Source organism: Myxine glutinosa, chromosome 10 (assembly GCF_964187855.1).
Source record: "Myxine glutinosa chromosome 10, kmMyxGlut1.1, whole genome shotgun sequence".
NCBI classification, from domain to species: Eukaryota; Metazoa; Chordata; class Myxini; order Myxiniformes; family Myxinidae; genus Myxine; species Myxine glutinosa.
Window position 1 is genome coordinate 127,900,676 of NC_136270.1, and position 20,218 is coordinate 127,920,893.

The 20,218-nt window shown below is 46.8% G+C and overlaps 1 protein-coding gene across 5 annotated transcripts in view; it reads right to left on the reverse strand.

Moving 5' to 3' along the window:
* LOC137433757 (unconventional myosin-X) overlaps nucleotides 1-20,218 on the reverse strand; it is a 401,142-nt gene that overhangs the window by 273,616 nt on the left and 107,308 nt on the right. For all 5 annotated transcript variants that reach the window (XM_068126040.2, XM_068126039.2, XM_068126037.2 and 2 more), the window contains 2 exons: nucleotides 7,897-8,043; nucleotides 6,423-6,523 (listed from right to left, as the gene is read on the reverse strand). In XM_068126040.2, coding sequence (XP_067982141.2) covers nucleotides 6,423-6,523; nucleotides 7,897-8,043 — 248 coding nt within the window. The remainder of the gene's footprint in view (nucleotides 1-6,422; nucleotides 6,524-7,896; nucleotides 8,044-20,218) is intronic.

A 20,218-nucleotide genomic window follows, 5' to 3' on the forward strand; every position in this document is an offset into this window, starting at 1 on the left:
GTTTATGTCTATGTTTATGGTTTTATGGTTATATGGTTTCTGGTTTATGGTATGTGTATGGTATGTTCGTTTTTGTTTATGTTTATGGTTTTATGGTTTCTGGTTTATGGTATGTTTCAACAACAGAAAGCCTGGTGTTGGCTTAGCGGTTAGGGTGCCGGCTTGGGATCCTAGGATCCGGGGTTCGAATCCCGGCCGATTGCTGAATTAACACCAGCGTGGCTGACTCAGCATGTCATCCTTCCGAAGTCGGCAAATCGAATACCAGTTCACTGGTAATTCCCTGTGTGTCGCAAGAGGCGACTAACAGGGCTGGCGGCAGGAAGGGCATCCGGCAATAAAACACTGCTTGAAAAAGGGGACCGAGGTGGAAAAGGGGACCAAGGAGGAAAAGGGGACCAAGGTGGAAAAGGGGACCAAGGTGGAAAAGGGGACCAAGGTGGAAAAGGGGACCAAGGAGGAAAAGGGGACCAAGGTGGAAAAGACGACCAAGGAAAAAGGGGACCAAGGAGGAAAAGGGGACCAAGGTGGAAAAGGGGACCAAGGAGGAAAAGGGGACCAAGGTGGAAAAGGGGACCAAGGTGGAAAAGGGGACCAAGGTGGAAAAGGGGACCAAGGTGGAAAAGGGGACCAAGGTGGAAAAGGGGACCAAGGTGGAAAAGGGGACCAAGGTGGAAAAGGGGACCAAGGTGGAAAAGGGGACCAAGGAAAAAGGGGACCAAAAAGGGGAACAACCTTGAAAAAAAAACCCGGAAAAGGCTGACCTCTTCTCTGCGGGGAAAAATGGCCTCTAAAGGTGGTTCTTCTTCTTCTGTTCATCAGAGTTTATGTTTCAGCGATGCCAGGCTCGTTTCGGTAATATCAACGACATTTGTTTCCTCACTATCTATATATGGGCTTTTATGATCATTAATAATTTGCGGGACAAACACGAGTTGAACGTGTTAATCGACCAGGTGCGGGTTGCATGTCGACTTATTTAATCCGCTCTGAAGTCGTCCAGGCCCGCTCAGGTCAGTCTTTGTTCCCTTTATGGCCGTGTTGGGCTTTTCAGGGGACAACGGCACAGTGAGCTCTGGCATTTCCAATGTAATAAATATAATGATCCATTTCAAGTTGTTTCTGTTCATGAGCAGCTGCAGCAGCCTCTCCTATTGAGTCACAACTGTACACATCCTGGTTCGCTCCTCAACAATTGATTGGGAGTCACCTGTTCAACAATTGATGTCACTGCACAAGAGGCTCCTCGGATGGTATTTTGCCATTAAATGGAAATCAATATTTTATATGCCCCTTCAACATTGAACTTTTCATTTAGCAGATACTTCCTTTATCATATGCATTTAATACTGCATTTATTACCCTCGCCAGAGGAGAGGGTGTTGCATGTGAATCTGTCTGTTTGTTACTTGCCGGAAAAGATTCCGGCAAGTATGTTGATCGGTTGGTTTGTCTGTCTGTCTGTCTGTCTGTCTGTGTGCAGCACTACGTTTACACCGTTGCACGTAGAATCGCCAAACTTTGCACACGTATTTGTCTTGCCCTGGAATAGACTGTGCCCAATTGATGACGTAATCGGTCACGTGGTTCGGCCGCCATATTGGAAAAAAACAAAAAACTTTGCACTTCTATCTCGGAAAGCGCTGAATAGAAGAAATTGAGACATGGCTCATTGTAAAGAACTCTCCATGGGGAATAAAATATGTTAATTATGATGTCATAGGTGCCTCCATTATGACATCATAATTCGACAAGTACAAAACTTCATCCTATCAAGATAATAATAATAATAATAATAATTCATTTATTTTGTATAGCGCTTTTCAAGTAGCCCAAAGGCGCTTTGACAGAGTGGGAAAACATAATGCATAACAATACATGAAAACCACAATTGCAAAAAGACAAGAATCAATAGGGAAATATTTAAAGCAAAAGGAGGGAGAAGGAGAAGTGATAGTCAGGGGTTAAATGCTGTGGGTTGAATGTTGAATGCAGTGTTGAACAGGTGGGTCTTTAGTGATGTTTTGAATGTGGTGAGTGAGGAGGAGTCTCTGATGGTGTGAGGTAGTGAGTTCCAGAGGGTGGGAGCAGCGATGGAGAAGGCCCTGTCCCCCCAGGATCTGAATTTGGTCCGGATGGAGGGGGTCAGGAGGTTGGTACCAGCAGAGCGGAGGTTGTGGGTGGGAGTGTGTCTGGAGAGGAGGTCAGCCAGGTAGGATGGGGCCAGGTTATGGAGGGCTTTGTATGTCAAGAGGAGGATTTTGTCCTGGATTATCTGCGGGATGGGGAGCCAGTGAAGCTTGTAAAGGACGGGGGTGATGTGGTCACGGGTCCGGGAATGGGTGAGTAGACGGGCAGCGGAGTTCTGAATGTATTGGAGTTTATTGGTGATTTTTGAGGGTGAACCATAGAGGAGGCTGTTGCAGTAGTCCAGACGGGAGGTGATGAAGGCGTGGATGAGGGTTTCTGCAGCCGTGGAGGAGAGGGATGAGCGGAGACGGGCAATGTTTTTCAGGTGAAAGAAGGCTGACTTTGTGATCTGTTTAGTGTATTTGTCGAAGGAGAGGGTTTGGTCAAAGATGACGCCAAGATTCCGGATGTATGGGGAGGTGGATACTGGGATACCGTCGATGTTGAGGGCAAAGTTATGGGTGGATTGTGTGAGCGTTTTTGGGCCAATGATGATTATTTCAGATTTATCACAGTTAAGCTTGAGGAAGTTGATTTGAAGCCAGGATTTTATTTCAGTGATGCAGTTTGTCAGGATAGAGTGGGTGTCGGTGGAGACGGACTTGGTGGAGATGAAAAGCTGGATGTCATCGGCGAAGCAGTGGAATTGGAGACCATGACGGCGGATCAAGTGACCGAGGGGGGACAGGTAAAGGATGAAGAGGAGGGGGCCAAGAACTGAACCTTGGGGGACACCTTGGGGGAGGGGAGCAGTGGGGGATTTGCAGTTATTGATGGAGATGAACTGGCGTCTGTCAGAGAGGTATGATTTAATCCAAGAGAGGGCAGTGCCGGTAACGTTAAAGGTGGATTCAAGTCGGGTGAGGAGGATGGTGTGATCGATGGTGTCAAAGGCAGCGCTGAGGTCGAGGAGGACGAGAATGTTGAGATTGCCAGCGTCAGAGGAGAGGAGAAGGTCGTTGATGATTTTGAGGAGAGCAGTTTCAGTACTGTGGTTGGAGCGGAATCCGGATTGGAATGTTTCATACAGGTTATTGGCAGAGAGGTGATGTTTGAGTTGAGTGGCTACAGCGCGTTCCAAAACTTTTGACAGAAAGGGTAGGTTGGAGATGGGTCTGAAGTTGTTTAGGGTGTCACGGTTTAGACCAGATTTTTTTAGAATGGGGGTAACAGCAGCAATTTTGAGGGAAGGTGGGACGATGCCTGTAGACAGGGAGGAGTTTATTGTTGCAATGATAAGTGGAGAGAGAGCAGGGAGGGAGGCCTTGACAAAGAGGGGATGGGGTCAAGAGTGAAGGTGGCAGTTTTCATTCCTATGAGGAGTTCAGAGAGGTCAGTAGGGGAGACTGGGGAGAATTGAGACAGGTGTTGGCAGGACAAGGGGGGGCAGGTGGTTGGAGGGGGAGCGGGTGCGGTGGTGGTCAAGCTGTTGTAGATGTTGTCAATTTTGCGTTGGAAGAAAGAGAGGAAGGAGATGCAGTTGTCTACTGTGAATGACTGGGTGGTGGTGTTCAGGGGGCGGAGGAGTTTGTTTATTGTCGAGAAGAGTGCTTTTGGGTTTCCGGAGCCAGAGTGGATAATTTGAGAGTCGTAGGCGGAGCGGGCACGGGAGAGGGCATCTTTGTAGTGTTGTAGGTGGTCCTTGTAGGCTTGGGAGTGAACTGTGAGACCTGTTTTATTGCGGAGTCTTTCAAGTTGGCGAGCACGAGTTTTCATCAGGCGGAGTTCGGGGGTAAACCAGGGAGCAGAATGGGTGAAAGAAACTGTTTTGGTTTTTACAGGCGCAAGCTGGTCAAGGCAGGAGGAGAGAGTGTGGTTGTCGTAGTCAGTGAGGTCGGAAGGGGTGTGGAGGTCAACGAAGGGAGAAGTGGACATTTTTTCAGAGAGGGTGGATGAGAATGAGGTAGGTGAAAGAGCGTTTAGCTGACGGAAGGTGATAGTGCGATAATGTCTTGGTGTTGGGGTGGGGATGTTGATGGTCATAGTGATAGCTAAGTGGTCAGAGAGGGTGAGGTCGGAGCCAGAGAGATGGTGCAAATTTAATCCAGTGGAGCAGACAAGGTCCAAAATGTGACCACGGATATGGGTAGGAAAGTCGACATGTTGAGTGAGGTTAAAGCAGGTGAGTAAATCAGTGAAGTCAGTGGTTATTGTGGAGTCAGTGGAGTCCATGTGGATATTGAAATCACCAAGGAGGAGGATTGAGGGGGAGAGGGAACATAGCTGGGTCAGAAAGTAGGAGAAGTCAGACAGGAATGATGGGTGTGGTTTGGGAGGGCGGTAGACGACAGCCATGACTGACTGCGTGCGACCAGAGAGTTTAAAAGCCAGGTGTTCAAATGATGAGGATGAGGCGATGGGGATGAGGCTGGTCCTGATGTCTTGACGGTGGATAACGGCAATTCCACCACCTCGGCCCCCCGAGCGTGGTTTATTGACGTAGGAATATCCATTGGGTGTGGTGAGGTTGAGTGTGTAGTAGTCCAGAGGTTGTTGCCAGGTTTCGGCGAGACAGAGAAAGTCCAGTTTGTTATCCAGGATGTATTCGTTCAGGATGAGGCATTTGTTGTTGAGGGACCGGGTGTTGAACAGGGTGAGCTTGATGTTGTTTTGAACAGCAGGGATGAATTCAGGTGATTTAGCCAGGGTTCGTAGGCAAGAGGTGCGATCGTGTGCGTTGCTGTGACCAGGTGCGCTGGGACGAAGAGTGAGAGTGCGCTGAGCCGACCAGAGGACGGGGATGGAGTGACCTGATTGCAAATATACAAACTTATGACCGGAGCCACGGTGAATGTACCTGGGTCGTCGGAGGAGTCCATTTGATTTGATGGCAGAGATGCATGATGGGGTGGAGCGGGTATTGAGCAGAAGGAGCCTTGTGGCGGAGTACCGCAGAGCCATGCCAAGCAGGAGCGGAGAGACGAGACGAGACGAGGCCAAGGTTGAGGAGGTGAAACAATGGTCCCAACCCACGGGAGCGGGCCCGAGGAAACGAAGGAGCCAGGTAGGTGAAGCCAGGAGCAGAGCCGGGACCAAGCAGAGGGCAGGCAGGAGCAAAGAGACGATCACGAGGCCAAGGTTGATCACAGCAAAGCGGCAAATGCAGCGGCAATCGACCGCCGCCGCTACAAATCTAGATCACGGCGGGAAACCGCCACCAAACCGCTGCGATGGTCACAACCCATGAGAGCGTGCCCGAGGAAACAGCGAGCAGGCGAAGGAGCCGGGCAGGTGAAGCAGGGAGCAGAGCCGGGGCTATGCAGAGGGCAGACTCAATGGCCAAAAAATCCGCACGACCACCAAAAAAGCAAGCAACTGACAGTGGCCCGGTCGAAGAAGCGGCGAGCATGTGACGCCTGCGTCCTCTTCATACCGGACCGGAAGCGGAAGTCGATGTCAAATTTCAAAAGATGAAATTTCTTGAGCGTTATGTGGGCGTAAATTGGAGGAGAAAAAAAATTATGACGTCATCGGTCACGAGGTTCGGCCGCCATATTTGTTTTAACACAAAAGCCTTAAAAACCACTGAAAATACATCCTGGCGAGGGTTTGCAATCTCTGATTGCTCTTTCTAGTTTATTTTGTGACACATACCCTTTCAAGGGCGAAGGACGAATTACACCATCATTCATTTGACTTTTGCAAAAACCAATAGGATATGAGTCACCAAATCAATGAATTTTAAGGAAAAAAATAGGAGTGTCTTGCATCATTTCGCTCTTATGGTTTAATCAAAAGACATGATGTTGTACTTCACAAGCATATTGCTTGTCTATCTAAGTCTCAATGAGGAAAGACAGGATGTTGTACTTCACAAGCATATTTCATGTCCATCTGAATCTCATTGAGGATGTAAAATGGAGTAAAACACGGGAAAAGTAAATTTTATAACACAGTTGTTGCTGCGGTCGTTGTAGCTGTGGTTGTTGTTTGTGTCCTCAGTCTGTGTCTATTAGGCTGTATTCTAAAGGGTTCCTGCTGTCGTAGAATAATAAAAATGATTCAGTTACAACATAAACTATAGTTTAACTCATTACTATTATTCTACAATAGGAACCCTTTGGAATAACGCGTTACAGATGCACACACGCATTTTCATTATCCTTTTAGTAACAGGAGATGAATACATTAAATCTATCGTTCTACTTTTCCACTTAAACCTACATCATTTCCTCTATGTGAAACATTCAGCAATTAGCCCAAGTAACAGCTTTAGTAACATAATAGCACACCTGTGACACTCCTGCTGCTCCAATAGGAAGATGTGCTTGTTGAAGAACTCCTGTAATTTTTCATTTGCATAATTTATATTGAATTGCTCAAATCGGTTTTTCTGAGGAAAATAAGAAATCAACGAAAATTCAGTCTTGCATAATCAACAATCCAAATTAAGAAAACTAACAAGTACAGATACATTCAAGGTACACCGCCCCCATGCCAAATAAATAAATAACATTCTCCAGCATGGCGATACCGCCGTGCAACTCATATAGACTGTATTCGGAGGAAGAGGTGTACAATAATCGATTAATTGCGTAATTAAAATCAATCAATAATGATCGTAAATTAATTTCTTAATCAATTGGCTAATAGCATACCTCAACCACCAGTGTTTCATCCGAAGCTGTAACTTTTTGAAAATTAATTAAATATGTTGTTAATCGAAGAAAAAAAAAATTAATCGATTAATTGACTAATCAATAAATAAGTCATCGATTAATCCATTAATCAATAAATTAAAAATATCATAATATTTTTAGCACAGCAATAATAATAACGATAACAACATGACTCCCCCCGCCGCTCCCAGAGTGAGCAGGTACTAGTAATACCGAAATATGCAATTTGGTGTCTGTCTGTCTGTCTGTCTGTCTGTCCTTTCCCCCTGTAGGTCTTTTATACCCTTTGGACCCCTAGAACTTTCAGACCTTTACACCCCTTAACACCGTTTAGACCACTTAGACCATAACACCATTGAGACCCCCTTATACCCTTCAGCCAAATTGAATACCTGAGTGAAAGAAGTACTTAAGTGACATTCTTGGACAAAGTACTTTAAAACAGCTGTTCACCACCATCTCTTATCGTCCCCCATCCAAAACCTTGATCTTTTCTACCCCCGCTAATTCACCCCAGATCCACTTTTTTGAAATACCAACTTCTGTCCTGGAAGTCCTTGGTGTCCTTGTGTTTTATACTTCTCCCACCCCCCCCCCCCCCTTCCCACACCTCCTCCCCCAAGCCATCTCCCTGCTCTCAAATGTTGTGTTTGTGTGCTTCCCCTTCTCTCCCCATCTTGTTTTCCGCTCCCTCTTTTTATATATTTTGTTTGTCTGGTTGATTTGTTTGTGAAGTAAATGTTAGCTCTTTCACGAGCCTCGATTCAGTATACAAAAAAAAAAGAAAAAAAAGTGAGTTCGAACCAGGAACTCCATCCAAACTATGGTAACAACACATGTCTCTAATAATTTTGCATATCGAGTTATTTTGTGACTTGAGCACTTTTTCCACTCGACCCAGTATGAGTTGGAAATGAAGGAAGGAAAAGAAGGAAAGAATGGACAAGAGGAAAAGTCTTTTGTTATGAGAAAAATAACCACAGATACAATGAAATGAAAACAGCTTTAGAAGAAGATGTATTATTTGCTTGACGGTTTGTTATTAAAACGGATGCCCACAATATCGCGAGAATTCCAGTGGTCTCACCTCGAAGTTTTCAAACCCGAAGATGTCAAGTATTCCAATGTTTTTAAAATCCTGTTTTCCATGGATGAACAGGTTCACTCGATCCAAGAGCCAGGAAAAGCAATTGGCATAGAGAGCCATCGCTAGTGCATCGCGTGAGCATTCGGCCTAAACATTCGGCACACCAGGGCAAAATTGAGTGTTCGCGGCATTGTGACGTCATGTCTACACCTACACAATAAGGTTCGTTTAAAATCACATCCTGGCATTTGACTGCACATCGTTATCTTTCTTGAAAACCACACCCCATGCGATAAAAGGACATCATGGCTTGAAAGGATCAAATAAAATTCATGAATGAATAAAACTAAAGAATGAATAAAACAACGTTCTCTAATTCTGCTTTGATTTGTTGGCTTATTGTGAGTTCAGCTGTTACAGTGGAATGAAAATGACCATAACAATGCCATTTTGGTGGACTTAAAATTGCATATGACGAGTTACAGTGGACTCTTCTTCTCCAAGTCCAATGGCACCAACCTTCTGGTCTGCCTTGACCACTACTCCTCCACTCCCGTATGTCCTCAGCCAATTGTCTCCACTCTCCATCCATCCCCACCTTACTGATATCCCTCTTCAGAATCCTCCCATCTCAACCACGGTCCACCTCTTTTCCTACCTTGTTGGCTCAACCTGTCAGCTCTCTTTTCCATTCTCTATTCCCCCATCTGCCTCAAATGTCCAGCCCATCTCAGCCGGCATTTCACCAATCTCCCCGTTGAGCTCATCTGCACCTTCAGTTCATCCATTCTCCTTCTATCCACGCTTTTCATTCCCACAATCCTCCTGACCCAGTTGTTCTCACAAACCTGCAGCCTCTGTTGTTTCTCCATTAGTGACACCATCTCCAGACCGTAAAGGTAGGCCGGCGTTACACACGACATCAGAACCTTCCCTTTCAATTTCCTTGAAATCTTTCTTTCTGCCATTACTCCCTCCATCCTCCTCCATGCATTTGCACCCACATGAATCCTCCTCCGCACCGCTGACTCTGACTTACCTTCCCTGGTCACTGGTCCACCCAGATACTCAAATCTATTTCCTTGTCTGATCTCCTTCCCATCTACCCTGATATTCATTTACATTATTTTCTCTGCTACCTGACCCACATCACCTCCCTCTTCTCCATGCTCATTTTCAGCGCATGCTTCCCAAATGCCTCCTTCCACTCGTCTCGTACTTTCTGCATCTCCCGCCCACTCTCCACAACAACCAGATCCTCCCCACACTACACCTCATGTTCACCTTCCTGCTTACCAGCTCCATCACCATGATAAACATGAGTGGGCTGAGAGAACTTCCCTGCCTCAAACTGATGTTCACACTGAACTCCTTCGACATCCCAGGACCAACCAAAAACATCAATCTCATAACCTTGTACATCCCTTCCACCAAACTAACTCCGGTCGATCTCAGTGCCGCCATCACCATCTCTCTCGGGACAGTGTCGTAGGCCTTCTCCAGAACCACAACTCCCAATGCCATTTCACCATGCACCTCCAACATCTTCTCCACCAGCTGTCTCAGCACAAACATCCCATCTGTCACTCCCATGCCCTTTTTAAATCCCTGTTCTCTTCACCGATCTCCATCTCTACACTCTTCCTTATCCTCCCGTCCAGAAGCGTCTCCAACACCTTTATGACATGACTAAGGAGTGTAATGCTACAATACCTCCCTGAATCTTGAACATCCCCCTTCCTCTTCCATATCAGTATAATTACCTCTGTCCTCCACTCTTCCAGAATCGACCCATCTCTCACACATACATCCAACAACCTCTTCGTCCACCAGACTCCAACTTCTCCCGCTGCATTTACCATCTCTGTACACACCTCATGAATACCTGGCAATCTTCCCTTCTTCATCCTCTTCAATGCCGCCCACACTTCCTCTTCCGTAATTTCCACCACCTCCACTTTCCCTCCACATAACTCGATAGCTCCAGCTCACCGTTACTTCCTTCCCGGTTCAACAGCTGTTTTAAATATCTCACCTACACCTTCAATACTGCCCCCTATCTGTCACTAGCCTCCCGACAACATCCTTAATCACCACCTCCCCCCCAACCCCCACCCTCTCCCCTCCATGTCCTTGCTGTCCTCATCCCTGTCACGAGCTAATTTACAGATCGTCTTCCTCCCACTATCCCCTTCCAACCTGTTGTACACCTCATCTTCCATATTATTCATCGCCTTATCCATAGCTCTCCTTGCTGACTTCTTCTTCTGCCCAAACATCGAGCAGTCTCCCTCTATCCTTGATCTTCTCTATCCTCTTCCAAACCTCCTTCTTTTCACCAAGTACCTTCGCCACTTCCTCCGTCCACCATGACTGGTTTATATCCCTCAACGATGCCCCTTTCCTGACGTCCTTTCACACCAAGTTTCACGAAGCTATTATCCGCAGCTCAATGGAATACTGCTCTCTCCTCTGGGCCGGTGCTCCTGCCTCACACCTAGCTCGGCTTCACGCTGTTGAAACCAAAGCGTTCAGAATCATTGGAATCTCCCGCGATGAAGCTAACTCCGAGGGCCTTTCACTCACTCACCGCAGGCAGGTTGGTGGTCTTTCTGTCTTCTACCGACTCCTCTCCGGCCTTGCTCCCCCAGCTCTCTCTGTACTCTGTCCCCCAAATAGTCCTTCAGGTCGCACAAGATCTGCCTGCAAACCTCTTATGGTGAAATTGCCAAAATCTCGGCTCCCTGCTCACCTTCACTCTTTCATTCCCCTTTTCTCCCGCCTCTGGAACAAACTCCCACGCTCTCTTCAATCCCTCTCCTCCCTCCAGGTCTTTAAAACAGCTGTTCACCACCATCTCTTATCTTCCCCCATCCAAAACCTTGATCTTTTCTACCCCCGCTAATTCACCCCAGGTCCACTTTTTTGAAATTCCAACTTCTTTCCTGAAAGTCCTTGCAGTGTCGATATGTTTTATACCTCTCCCACCTCCCCCCAAGCCCTCTCCCTCCCACAGTTCTCTCGATGTCCCTGCTCTCAAATGTTGTGTTTGTGTCCGTCCCCCGTCCCCCCCCCCCTCTCCCCATCTTGTCTTCCGCTCCCCTTATTATATGTTTGAGGTGTCGGTTTGATTTTTTTTGTCATTATCGTTAGCTCTTTCACGAGCCTCGATCTTGTATACAAAAAAATAAAATAAAAAAAACCCTTAACCCTCCACGTCTGTCACTTCCTTACCACCACCAAATCCACTTCTGTTCTGTACTGTCCATTATGATATAACCAACCACGTGTAATAAGCTGGAAGAGCATGTGTGGGTCAACCATCACATGGTTAAATGACTCTAGTCACCTCCAGCCAATCCTGTCCATCCATTTAGTCCTTCAAAGAAGAAAGTCCCCATCACCTCCCTGCCCCAGTGCCCCATGTCCACCTGTTCCCGATGACCCTCGCTCTTTGATGCGTCTCCATATCCATAGAAAACCCGTACGTATGTGGGCCCATCTGCTTGGCATAATAGGTAACTGGGTGGCACAGGCTCAAGTGTACATTAAAGTTTAACTTTAATTCAGGGTCATGTACAACTTGAAATGTGGATTATTGAAATGTATAGGAATTTATATGAATAAAATAAACTCCAATATGAAATAAATGTGGATAAGCATCATGAACAGGTACAAATAAATAAATAGTCTTATGATGCACGATCCGTACACTTTCCCAATCTTCCAGTCGTGTACGCAGGGATGAGAGAACATAGATACAAATACACAGTAAACACATCACAATTGGGCATCTTCAAAAGGACTCGTTGTCGCATTAACGGGTGAAAAGCAGCTCACAATTGGACATGCGCATTTTCACCAAGGATGATAACATTCCACATGAATGGCATAAACAAGCAGGGAGTAGAGACTTTCAAAGTGGCATGGGGAGTAATGGGTGGGAGGTTTCAGAACCTCATGTTGCCTGCTGCTGTCTAAGCCATAGCGTGACTACAGGCGCAGATTGGCATGCCAGAACGCTTGTCTGGCACAGACAGCGCTTTCTGTCTCCAACACTGTGCTTTTAATAAGCTTTCCAAAAGCCAATCTCCAGGGAACTCTTACAAGCGTTTCTGTTCCCCTGTTCAAGCATTCTAATCTTCTCTTCGATGCCCTTTGCGAGACTAACTCACAACAGCATTCCTATTTCTGCCTGGGCCGACTTGCTTGCATCAGAGCTCAACTTTGACAAACAAAAACTTTGAGCGGTCTCAGAAAGAAAAATCCATTCAAACTTTGCTCCAAAAGCACTCTGTTTTCCACAGACTTGCCATTTAATCCTCAGAATAGATTTACAATTAGCAATTCAAGAACATCGACCAATGGTGGCCTGTTTAGCATTCTCATCTGAACCGATGGCTCATGATGTGGGAACCCAGGGTCAGGTTCCATATCGAAACCCAGGGTCAGGTTCCATATCTAAACTCAGGGTCAGGTTCCATATCTAAACCCAGGGTCAGGTTCCATATCGAAACCCAGGGTTAGGTTCCATATCTAAACCCAGGGTCAGGTTCCATATCGAAACCCAGGGTCAGGTTCCATATCTGAACCCAGAGTCAGGTTCCATATCTAAACCCAGATTCAGGTTCCATATCAAAACCCAGGGTCAGGTTCCATATCTAAACCGAGGGTCGAGTTCCATATCTGAACCCAGAGTCAGGTTCCATATCTAAACCCAGATTCAGGTTCCATATCAAAACCCAGGGTCAGATTCCATATCGAAACCCAGGTTCAGGTTCCATATCGAAACCCAAGGTCAGGCTCCATATCTAAACCCAGGTTCAGGTTCCATATCGAAACCCAGGGTCAGGTTCCATATCTAAACCCAGGGTTAGGTTCCATATCTAATACCAGGGTCAAGTTCCATATCGAAACCCAGGGTTAGGTTCCATATCTAAACCCAGGGTCAGGTTCCATATCGAAACCCAGGGTCAGGTTCCATATCTAAACCCAGGGTTAGGTTCCATATCTAAACCCAGGGTCAGGTTCCATATCGAAACCCAGGGTTAGGTTCCATATCTAAACTCAGGGTCAGGTTCCATATCGAAACTCAGGGTCAGGTTCCATATCTAAACTCAGGGTCAGGTTCCATATCTGAACCCAGGGTCAGGTTCCATATCTAAACCCAGGGTCAGGTTCCATATCTAAACCCAGGGTTAGGTTCCATATCTAAACCCAGGGTCAGGTTCCATATCTAAACCCAGGGTTAGGTTCCATATCTAAACCCAGGGTCAGGTTCCATATCGAAACTCAGGGTCAGGTTCCATATCTAAACTCAGGGTCAGGTTCCATATCTAAACCCAGGGTTAGGTTCCATATCGAAACCCAGGGTTAGGTTCCATATCTAAACTCAGGGTCAGGTTCCATATCGAAACTCAGGGTCAGGTTCCATATCTAAACTCAGGGTCAGGTTCCATATCTGAACCCAGGGTCAGGTTCCATATCTAAACCCAGGGTCAGGTTCCATATCTAAACTCAGGGTCAGGTTCCATATCTGAACCCAGGGTCAGGTTCCATATCTAAACTCAGGGTTAGGTTCCATATCTAAACTCAGGGTCAGGTTCCATATCGAAACTCAGGGTCAGGTTCCATATCTGAACCCAGAGTCAGGTTCCATATCTGAACCCAGGGTCAGGTTCCATATCGAAACCCAGGGTCAGGTTCCATATCTAAACTCAGGGTCAGGTTCCATATCTAAACCCAGGGTCAGGTTCCATATCTAAACTCAGGGTCAGGTTCCATATCTAAACCCAGGGTCAGGTTCCATATCGAAACCCAGAGTCAGGTTCCATATCTGAACCCAGGGTCAGGTTCCATATCGAAACCCAGGGTTAGGTTCCATATCTAAACTCAGGGTCAGGTTCCATATCGAAACCCAGGGTTAGGTTCCATATCTAAACTCAGGGTTAGGTTCCATATCTAAACCCAGGGCCAGGTTCCATATCGAAACCCAGGGTCAGGTTCCATATCGAAACCCAGAGTCAGGTTCCATATCTGAACCCAGGGTCAGGTTCCATATCGAAACCCAGGGTTAGGTTCCATATCTAAACTCAGGGTCAGGTTCCATATCGAAACTCAGGGTCAGGTTCCATATCTGAACCCAGAGTCAGGTTCCATATCTGAACCCAGGGTCAGGTTCCATATCAAAACCCAGGGTCAGGTTCCATATCTAAACCGAGGGTCGAGTTCCATATCTGAACCCAGAGTCAGGTTCCATATCTAAACCCAGATTCAGGTTCCATATCGAAACCCAGGGTCAGGTTCCATATCGAAACCCAGGGTCAGGTTCCATATCTAAACTCAGGGTCAGGTTCCATATCGAAACTCAGGGTCAGGTTCCATATCGAAACTCAGGGTCAGGTTCCATATCTGAACCCAGAGTCAGGTTCCATATCTGAACCCAGGGTCAGGTTCCATATCTGAACCCAGAGTCAGGTTCCATATCTGAACCCAGAGTCAGGTTCCATATCTGAACCCAGGGTCAGGTTCCATATCTAAACTCAGGGTCAGGTTCCATATCGAAACTCAAGGTCAGGTTCCATATCTGAACCCAGAGTCAGGTTCCATATCTGAACCCAGGGTCAGGTTCCATATCGAAACCCAGGGTCAGGTTCCATATCTAAACCCAGGGCCAGGTTCCATATCGAAACCCAGGGTCAGGTTCCATATCGAAACTCAGGGTCAGGTTCCATATCGAAACCCAGGGCCAGGTTCCATATCGAAACCCAGGGTCAGGTTCCATATCGAAACTCAGGGTCAGGTTCCATATCTGAACCCAGAGTCAGGTTCCATATCTGAACCCAGAGTCAGGTTCCATATCTAAACCCAGATTCAGGTTCCATATCAAAACCCAGGGTCAGGTTCCATATCTAAACCCAGGTTCAGGTTCCATATCAAAACCCAGGGTCAGGTTCCATATCTAAACCGAGGATCGGGTTCCATATCGAAACCCAGGGTCAGGTTCCATATCGAAACTCAGGATCAGGTTCCATATCAAAACCCAGCGTCAGGTTCCATATCCAAACCCAGGTTCAGGTTCCATATCTAAACCAGGCTTCAGATTCCATATCTAAACTCAGGGTCAGGTTCCATATGGAAACTCAGGATCAGGTTCCATATCAAAACCCAGGGTCAGGCTCCATATCTAAGCCCAGGTTCAGGTTCCATATCTAAACCCAGGGTCAGGTTCCATATCGAAACCCAGGATCAGGTTCCATATCGAAACTCAGGGTCAGGTTCCATATCGAAACCCAGGGCCAGGTTCCATATCGAAACCCAGGGTCAGGTTCCATATCGAAACTCAGGGTCAGGTTCCATATCTGAACCCAGAGTCAGGTTCCATATCTGAACCCAGAGTCAGGTTCCATATCTAAACCCAGATTCAGGTTCCATATCAAAACCCAGGGTCAGGTTCCATATCTAAACCCAGGTTCAGGTTCCATATCAAAACCCAGGGTCAGGTTCCATATCTAAACCGAGGATCGGGTTCCATATCGAAACCGAGGGTCAGGTTCCATATCTAAACCCAGGGTCAGAATCCATATCAAAACCCAGGGTCAGGTTCCATATCGAAACTCAGGATCAGGTTCCATATCAAAACCCAGTGTCAGGTTCCATATCTAAACCCAGGTTCAGGTTCCATATCTAAACCAGGCTTCAGATTCCATATCTAAACTCAGGGTCAGGTTCCATATCGAAACTCAGGATCAGGTTCCATACCAAAACCCAGGGTCAGGTTCCATATCTAAGCCCAGGTTCAGGTTCCATATCTAAAGTCAGGATCAGGTTCCATATGAAAACCCAGGGTCAGGTTCCATATCTAAACCCAGGTTCAGGTTCCATATCTAAACCCAGGTTCAGATTCCATATCTAAACTCAGGGTCAGGTTCCATATCGAAACCCAGAGTCAGGTTCCATATCTAAACTCAGGGTTAGGTTCCATATCTAAACCCAGGGTTAGGTTCCATATCTAAACCCAAGGCCAGGTTCCATATCAGAACTCAGGGTCCAGTTACATATCTAAGCCAACGTTCAGGTTCCATATCAGAACCCATGTTCAGGTTCCATATCAGAACCCATTTTCAGGTTCCATATCAAAACCCAAGTTCAGGCTCCATATCTAAACCCAGTGTCAGGTTCCATTTCAGAACCCAGAGTCAGGTTCCATATCAGAACCCAGGGTCAGGCTCCATATCTAAACCAAGGGTCAGGTTCCATGTCTAAACTCAGGTTTACGTTCCATATCTAAACCCAGGTGCAGGTTCCATATCTAAACCCTGGGTTAGGTTCCATATCTAAACTCAGGGTTAGGTTCCATATCTAAACCCAGGGTCAGGCTCCATATCTAAACTCAGGGATAGGTTCCATACCTAAACTCAGGGTCAGGTTCCATATCTAAACTCAGGGTCAGGTTCCATATCTAAACTCAGGGTCAGGTTCCATGTCTAAACTCAGGTTTAGGTTCCATATCTAAACCCAGGTGCAGGTTCCATATCTAAACCCAGGGTCAGATTCCATATCAAAACCCAGGGTCAGGTTCCATATTGAAACCCAGGGTCAGGTTCCATTTCGAAACAGAAGGTCAGGTTCCATATCGAAACCCAGGGTCAGGTTCCATATTAGAACCCAGGGCCAGATTCCATACCTAAACCCAGGTTCAGGTTCAATATCTGAACCCAGGTTCAGGTTCCATATCGAAACTCAGGATCAGGTTCCATATCAAAACCCAGGGTCAGGTTCCATATCTAAACCCAGGTTCAGGTTCCATATCTAAACCCAGGTTCAGATTCCATATCTAAACTCAGGGTCAGGTTCCATATCGAAACCCAGGGTCAGGTTTCATATTGAAACAAAAAGTCAGGTTCCATATCTAAACACAGGGTCAGGTTCCATATTTAAACTCAGGGTCAGGTTCCATATCTAAACTCAGGTTCAGGTTCCATATCTAAACCCAGGTGCAGGTTCCATATCTAAACCCAGGGTCAGGTTCCATATCTAAACCCAGGGTCAGGTTCCATATCAGAACCCAGGGTCAGGCTCCATATCTAAACCCAGGGTCAGGCTCCATATCTAAACCCAGGGTCAGGCTCCATATCTAAACCCAGGGTTAGGTTCCATATCTAAACCCAGGTTAGGTTCCATATCGAAACCCAGGGTCAGGTTCCATATCGAAACCCAGGGTCAGGTTCCATATCTAAACCCAGAGTCAGGTTCCATATATAAAAACTCAGGGTCAAGTTCCATATATAAACTCAGGTTCAGGTTCCATATCTAAACCCAGGTGCAGGTTCCATATCTAAACCCAGGTGCAGGTTCCATAGCTAAACCCAGGTTCAGGTTCCATATCTAAACCCAGGGTCAGGTTCCATATCAGAACCCAGGGTCAGGCTCCATATCTAAACCCAGGGTCAGGCTCCATATCTAAACCCAGGGTCAGGCTCAATATCTAAACCCAGGGTCAGGCTCCATATCTAAACCCAGGGTCAGGCTCCATATCTAAACCCAGGGTCAGGCACCATATCTAAACCCAGGGTTAGGTTCCATATCAGAACACAGGTTCAGATTCCATATCTAAACCTAAGGTCAGGTTCCATATCAGAACCCAGGTTCAGGTTCAAATCCCATATCTGAACCCAGGTTAAAATCCCATATCTGATCCCAGGTTCAAATCCCATATATGAACCCAGGTTCAAGTCCCAGATCTGAACCCCGGTTCAAGTGCCATATCTGAAACCAAATTCAGGTTCTACATGTATTTGCCCATTGGAAAATAATGTCCTTTTTTCTGGGAACCCAGGTTCAGTTCCCATATCTTAGAAATAATTTCAAGTGTTTGTTCATTTGTTTGTTATGCTTTCAGGCCAAACCGTAGCATCTAAACCCAGGGTCAGGTTCCATATCTAAACCCAGGGTCAGGTTCCATATCAGAACCCAGGGTCAGGTTCCATATCAGAACCCAGGGTCAGGCTCCATATCTAAACCCAGGGTCAGGCTCCATATCTAAACCCAGGGTCAGGCTCCATATCTAAACCCATTTTCAGGGTTCATAAACATAAATGTTCAGGCTGGAGTTCTGCTCCAATCGGCTCATCTGATCATGTGCTTGTCAAAGTGGACATCTCTCTGACCATTCTCAGAGAGCCTCCTCAGCGTCGACGAGTCTGGCATTTCACTCAGTCCAACTGGCACGGTCTTCAAGCAGCCATCAATCATCTGGACTGGTCTCCCATCTCTACCGCCTCTGACATCAACTCATCCTGGGAATTCTTTCAAAGTAAATTGCTCTCTCTCATGCACAGATTTATACCATCTCGTCTTCAGTTGTCATACCCTTCCTCCCGTCCATGGTACACGGAATCTTGTGGTGAGGCTGTTGCCCTGAAACAACTTGCTTTCGTCTCCTGGAAAGCAAATCCAACGGAAGGAAATCTCATTTCCTTTCACAAAGCCCGAAACAAGTGTGTGTCCACCCTCAGGAGAGCCAGGAAACAATATCTCACCATTCTCAAGACCGAACTCTCTTATCTGTCTCCCTCTTCCAAATCCTGGTGGCGTCTGGTCAAATCTGTTTCTGGTGTTTGTTCCCCCTCCATCCCCTCCCTCACCTCAAACGGCTTAACGGCTGACTCCGCACGTGAAAAAGCTGAATGCCTCAACTCTGTGTTTGCCTCTAAATCTTGTGTCCCAAACCCATCCCTCTCTGTACCCACCGTACCCAGTCGTACCCAGCTGCTCCTTTACTCTGTGTCCTTTCCTCCTGACAAGGTGGGAAAGTTTCTGTCAACCCTCGACTCTGATTCTGCAACTGGTCCTGACGGCATCAGCCCACGGGTCCTAAAATCATGTTCTTCTGCTCTTTCACTCCCTCTTTCTGTTCTCTTCACCCTCTCTTTTGCTCAAGGTCATCTGCCATCTGCTTGGAAATCAGCCAACATCACCGCTTTGCACAAAAAAGGTGCAAAAACAGATCCCAGCAACTACAGACCAATCAGCCTTCTCCCAATTATCAGCAAAGTCATGGAATCCATCATTGCTTCAGATATGAAATCTTTCCTCTTCTCCAATGGCTTGATCTCTGATCATCAATTTGGTTTCAGACCTGGACACTCTACTCTGGACATGCTGCTTCTGCTTTCTCAACAATGGATGGAGGTCCTCAACGCCAAACAGGAAATTAGAGCTGTCTCCCTTGACATTTCACGTGCCTTCGATACGGTCTGGCACCCTGCTCTGCTCTCCAAACTCTCCTCCTTTGGTATCCATGGAAATCTCCACGCATGGCTGGCGGACTTCCTCTCTGGTCGTAGTCAACGTGTGGCCCTGAATGGGTTTCTCTCATCTCCTCTTCCTGTTCAGGCTGGAGTTCCCCAAGGTAGTGTTCTGGGCCCTGTGCTTTTTCTGGTCTTCATCAATGATCTCTCTGACTCTCTTGAAAATCCTCTCTATCTCTTTGCTGACGACTCTACTCTCTGTCGCTCCATTCCTCATCCCTCAGATCGGCAGTCTGCAGCCTCCTCACTCTCTGCAGACCTGGACAAAATCACAGACTGGTCAAACAAGTGGAACATGTCTTTCAATCCTGACAAATCTCACACTCTTACAATGTCTCTCCGAAAGGACCGACTGGACAACCCTCCCATCTACTTTCTCAACAATCCTCTCCAAGAAGTTCTGTCGCTCAAGCTTTTGGGTCTCACTATCTGCCATGATCTTTCTTGGGAAAACCACATTTCCAAGCTGGCCTCCAAAGCCAGTCGCCGACTGGGCATCCTCCGTCGTGCGAAGTCCTTCCTTGGCACACCTGAGCTCCTCACCACATACAAGGCTTTCATCCGCAGCTCAATGGAATACTGTTCCCCCCTCTGGGCTGGTGCTCCTGCCTCACACCTTGCTCGGCTTCACGCTGTTGAGGCCAAAGCTTTCAGAATCATTGGAATCTCCTGCGATGTAGTCAACGCCGAGGGCCTTTCACTCACTCACCGCAGGCAGGTTGGTGGTCTTTCTGTCTTCTACCGACTCCTCTCCGGCCTTGCTCCCCCAGCTCTCTCTGTGCTCTGTCCCCCCAATATTCCTTCAGGTCGCACAAGATCTGCCTGCAACCCTCTTATGGTTAAACTGCCAAAGTCTAGGCACTCTGCTCACCTTCACTCTTTCATTCCCCTTTTCTCCCGCCTCTGGAACAAACTCCCCCACTCCCTTCAATCCCACTCCTCCCTCCAGGTCTTTAAAACAGCTGTTCACCACCATCTCTTATCTTCCCCCATCGAAAACCTTGATCTTT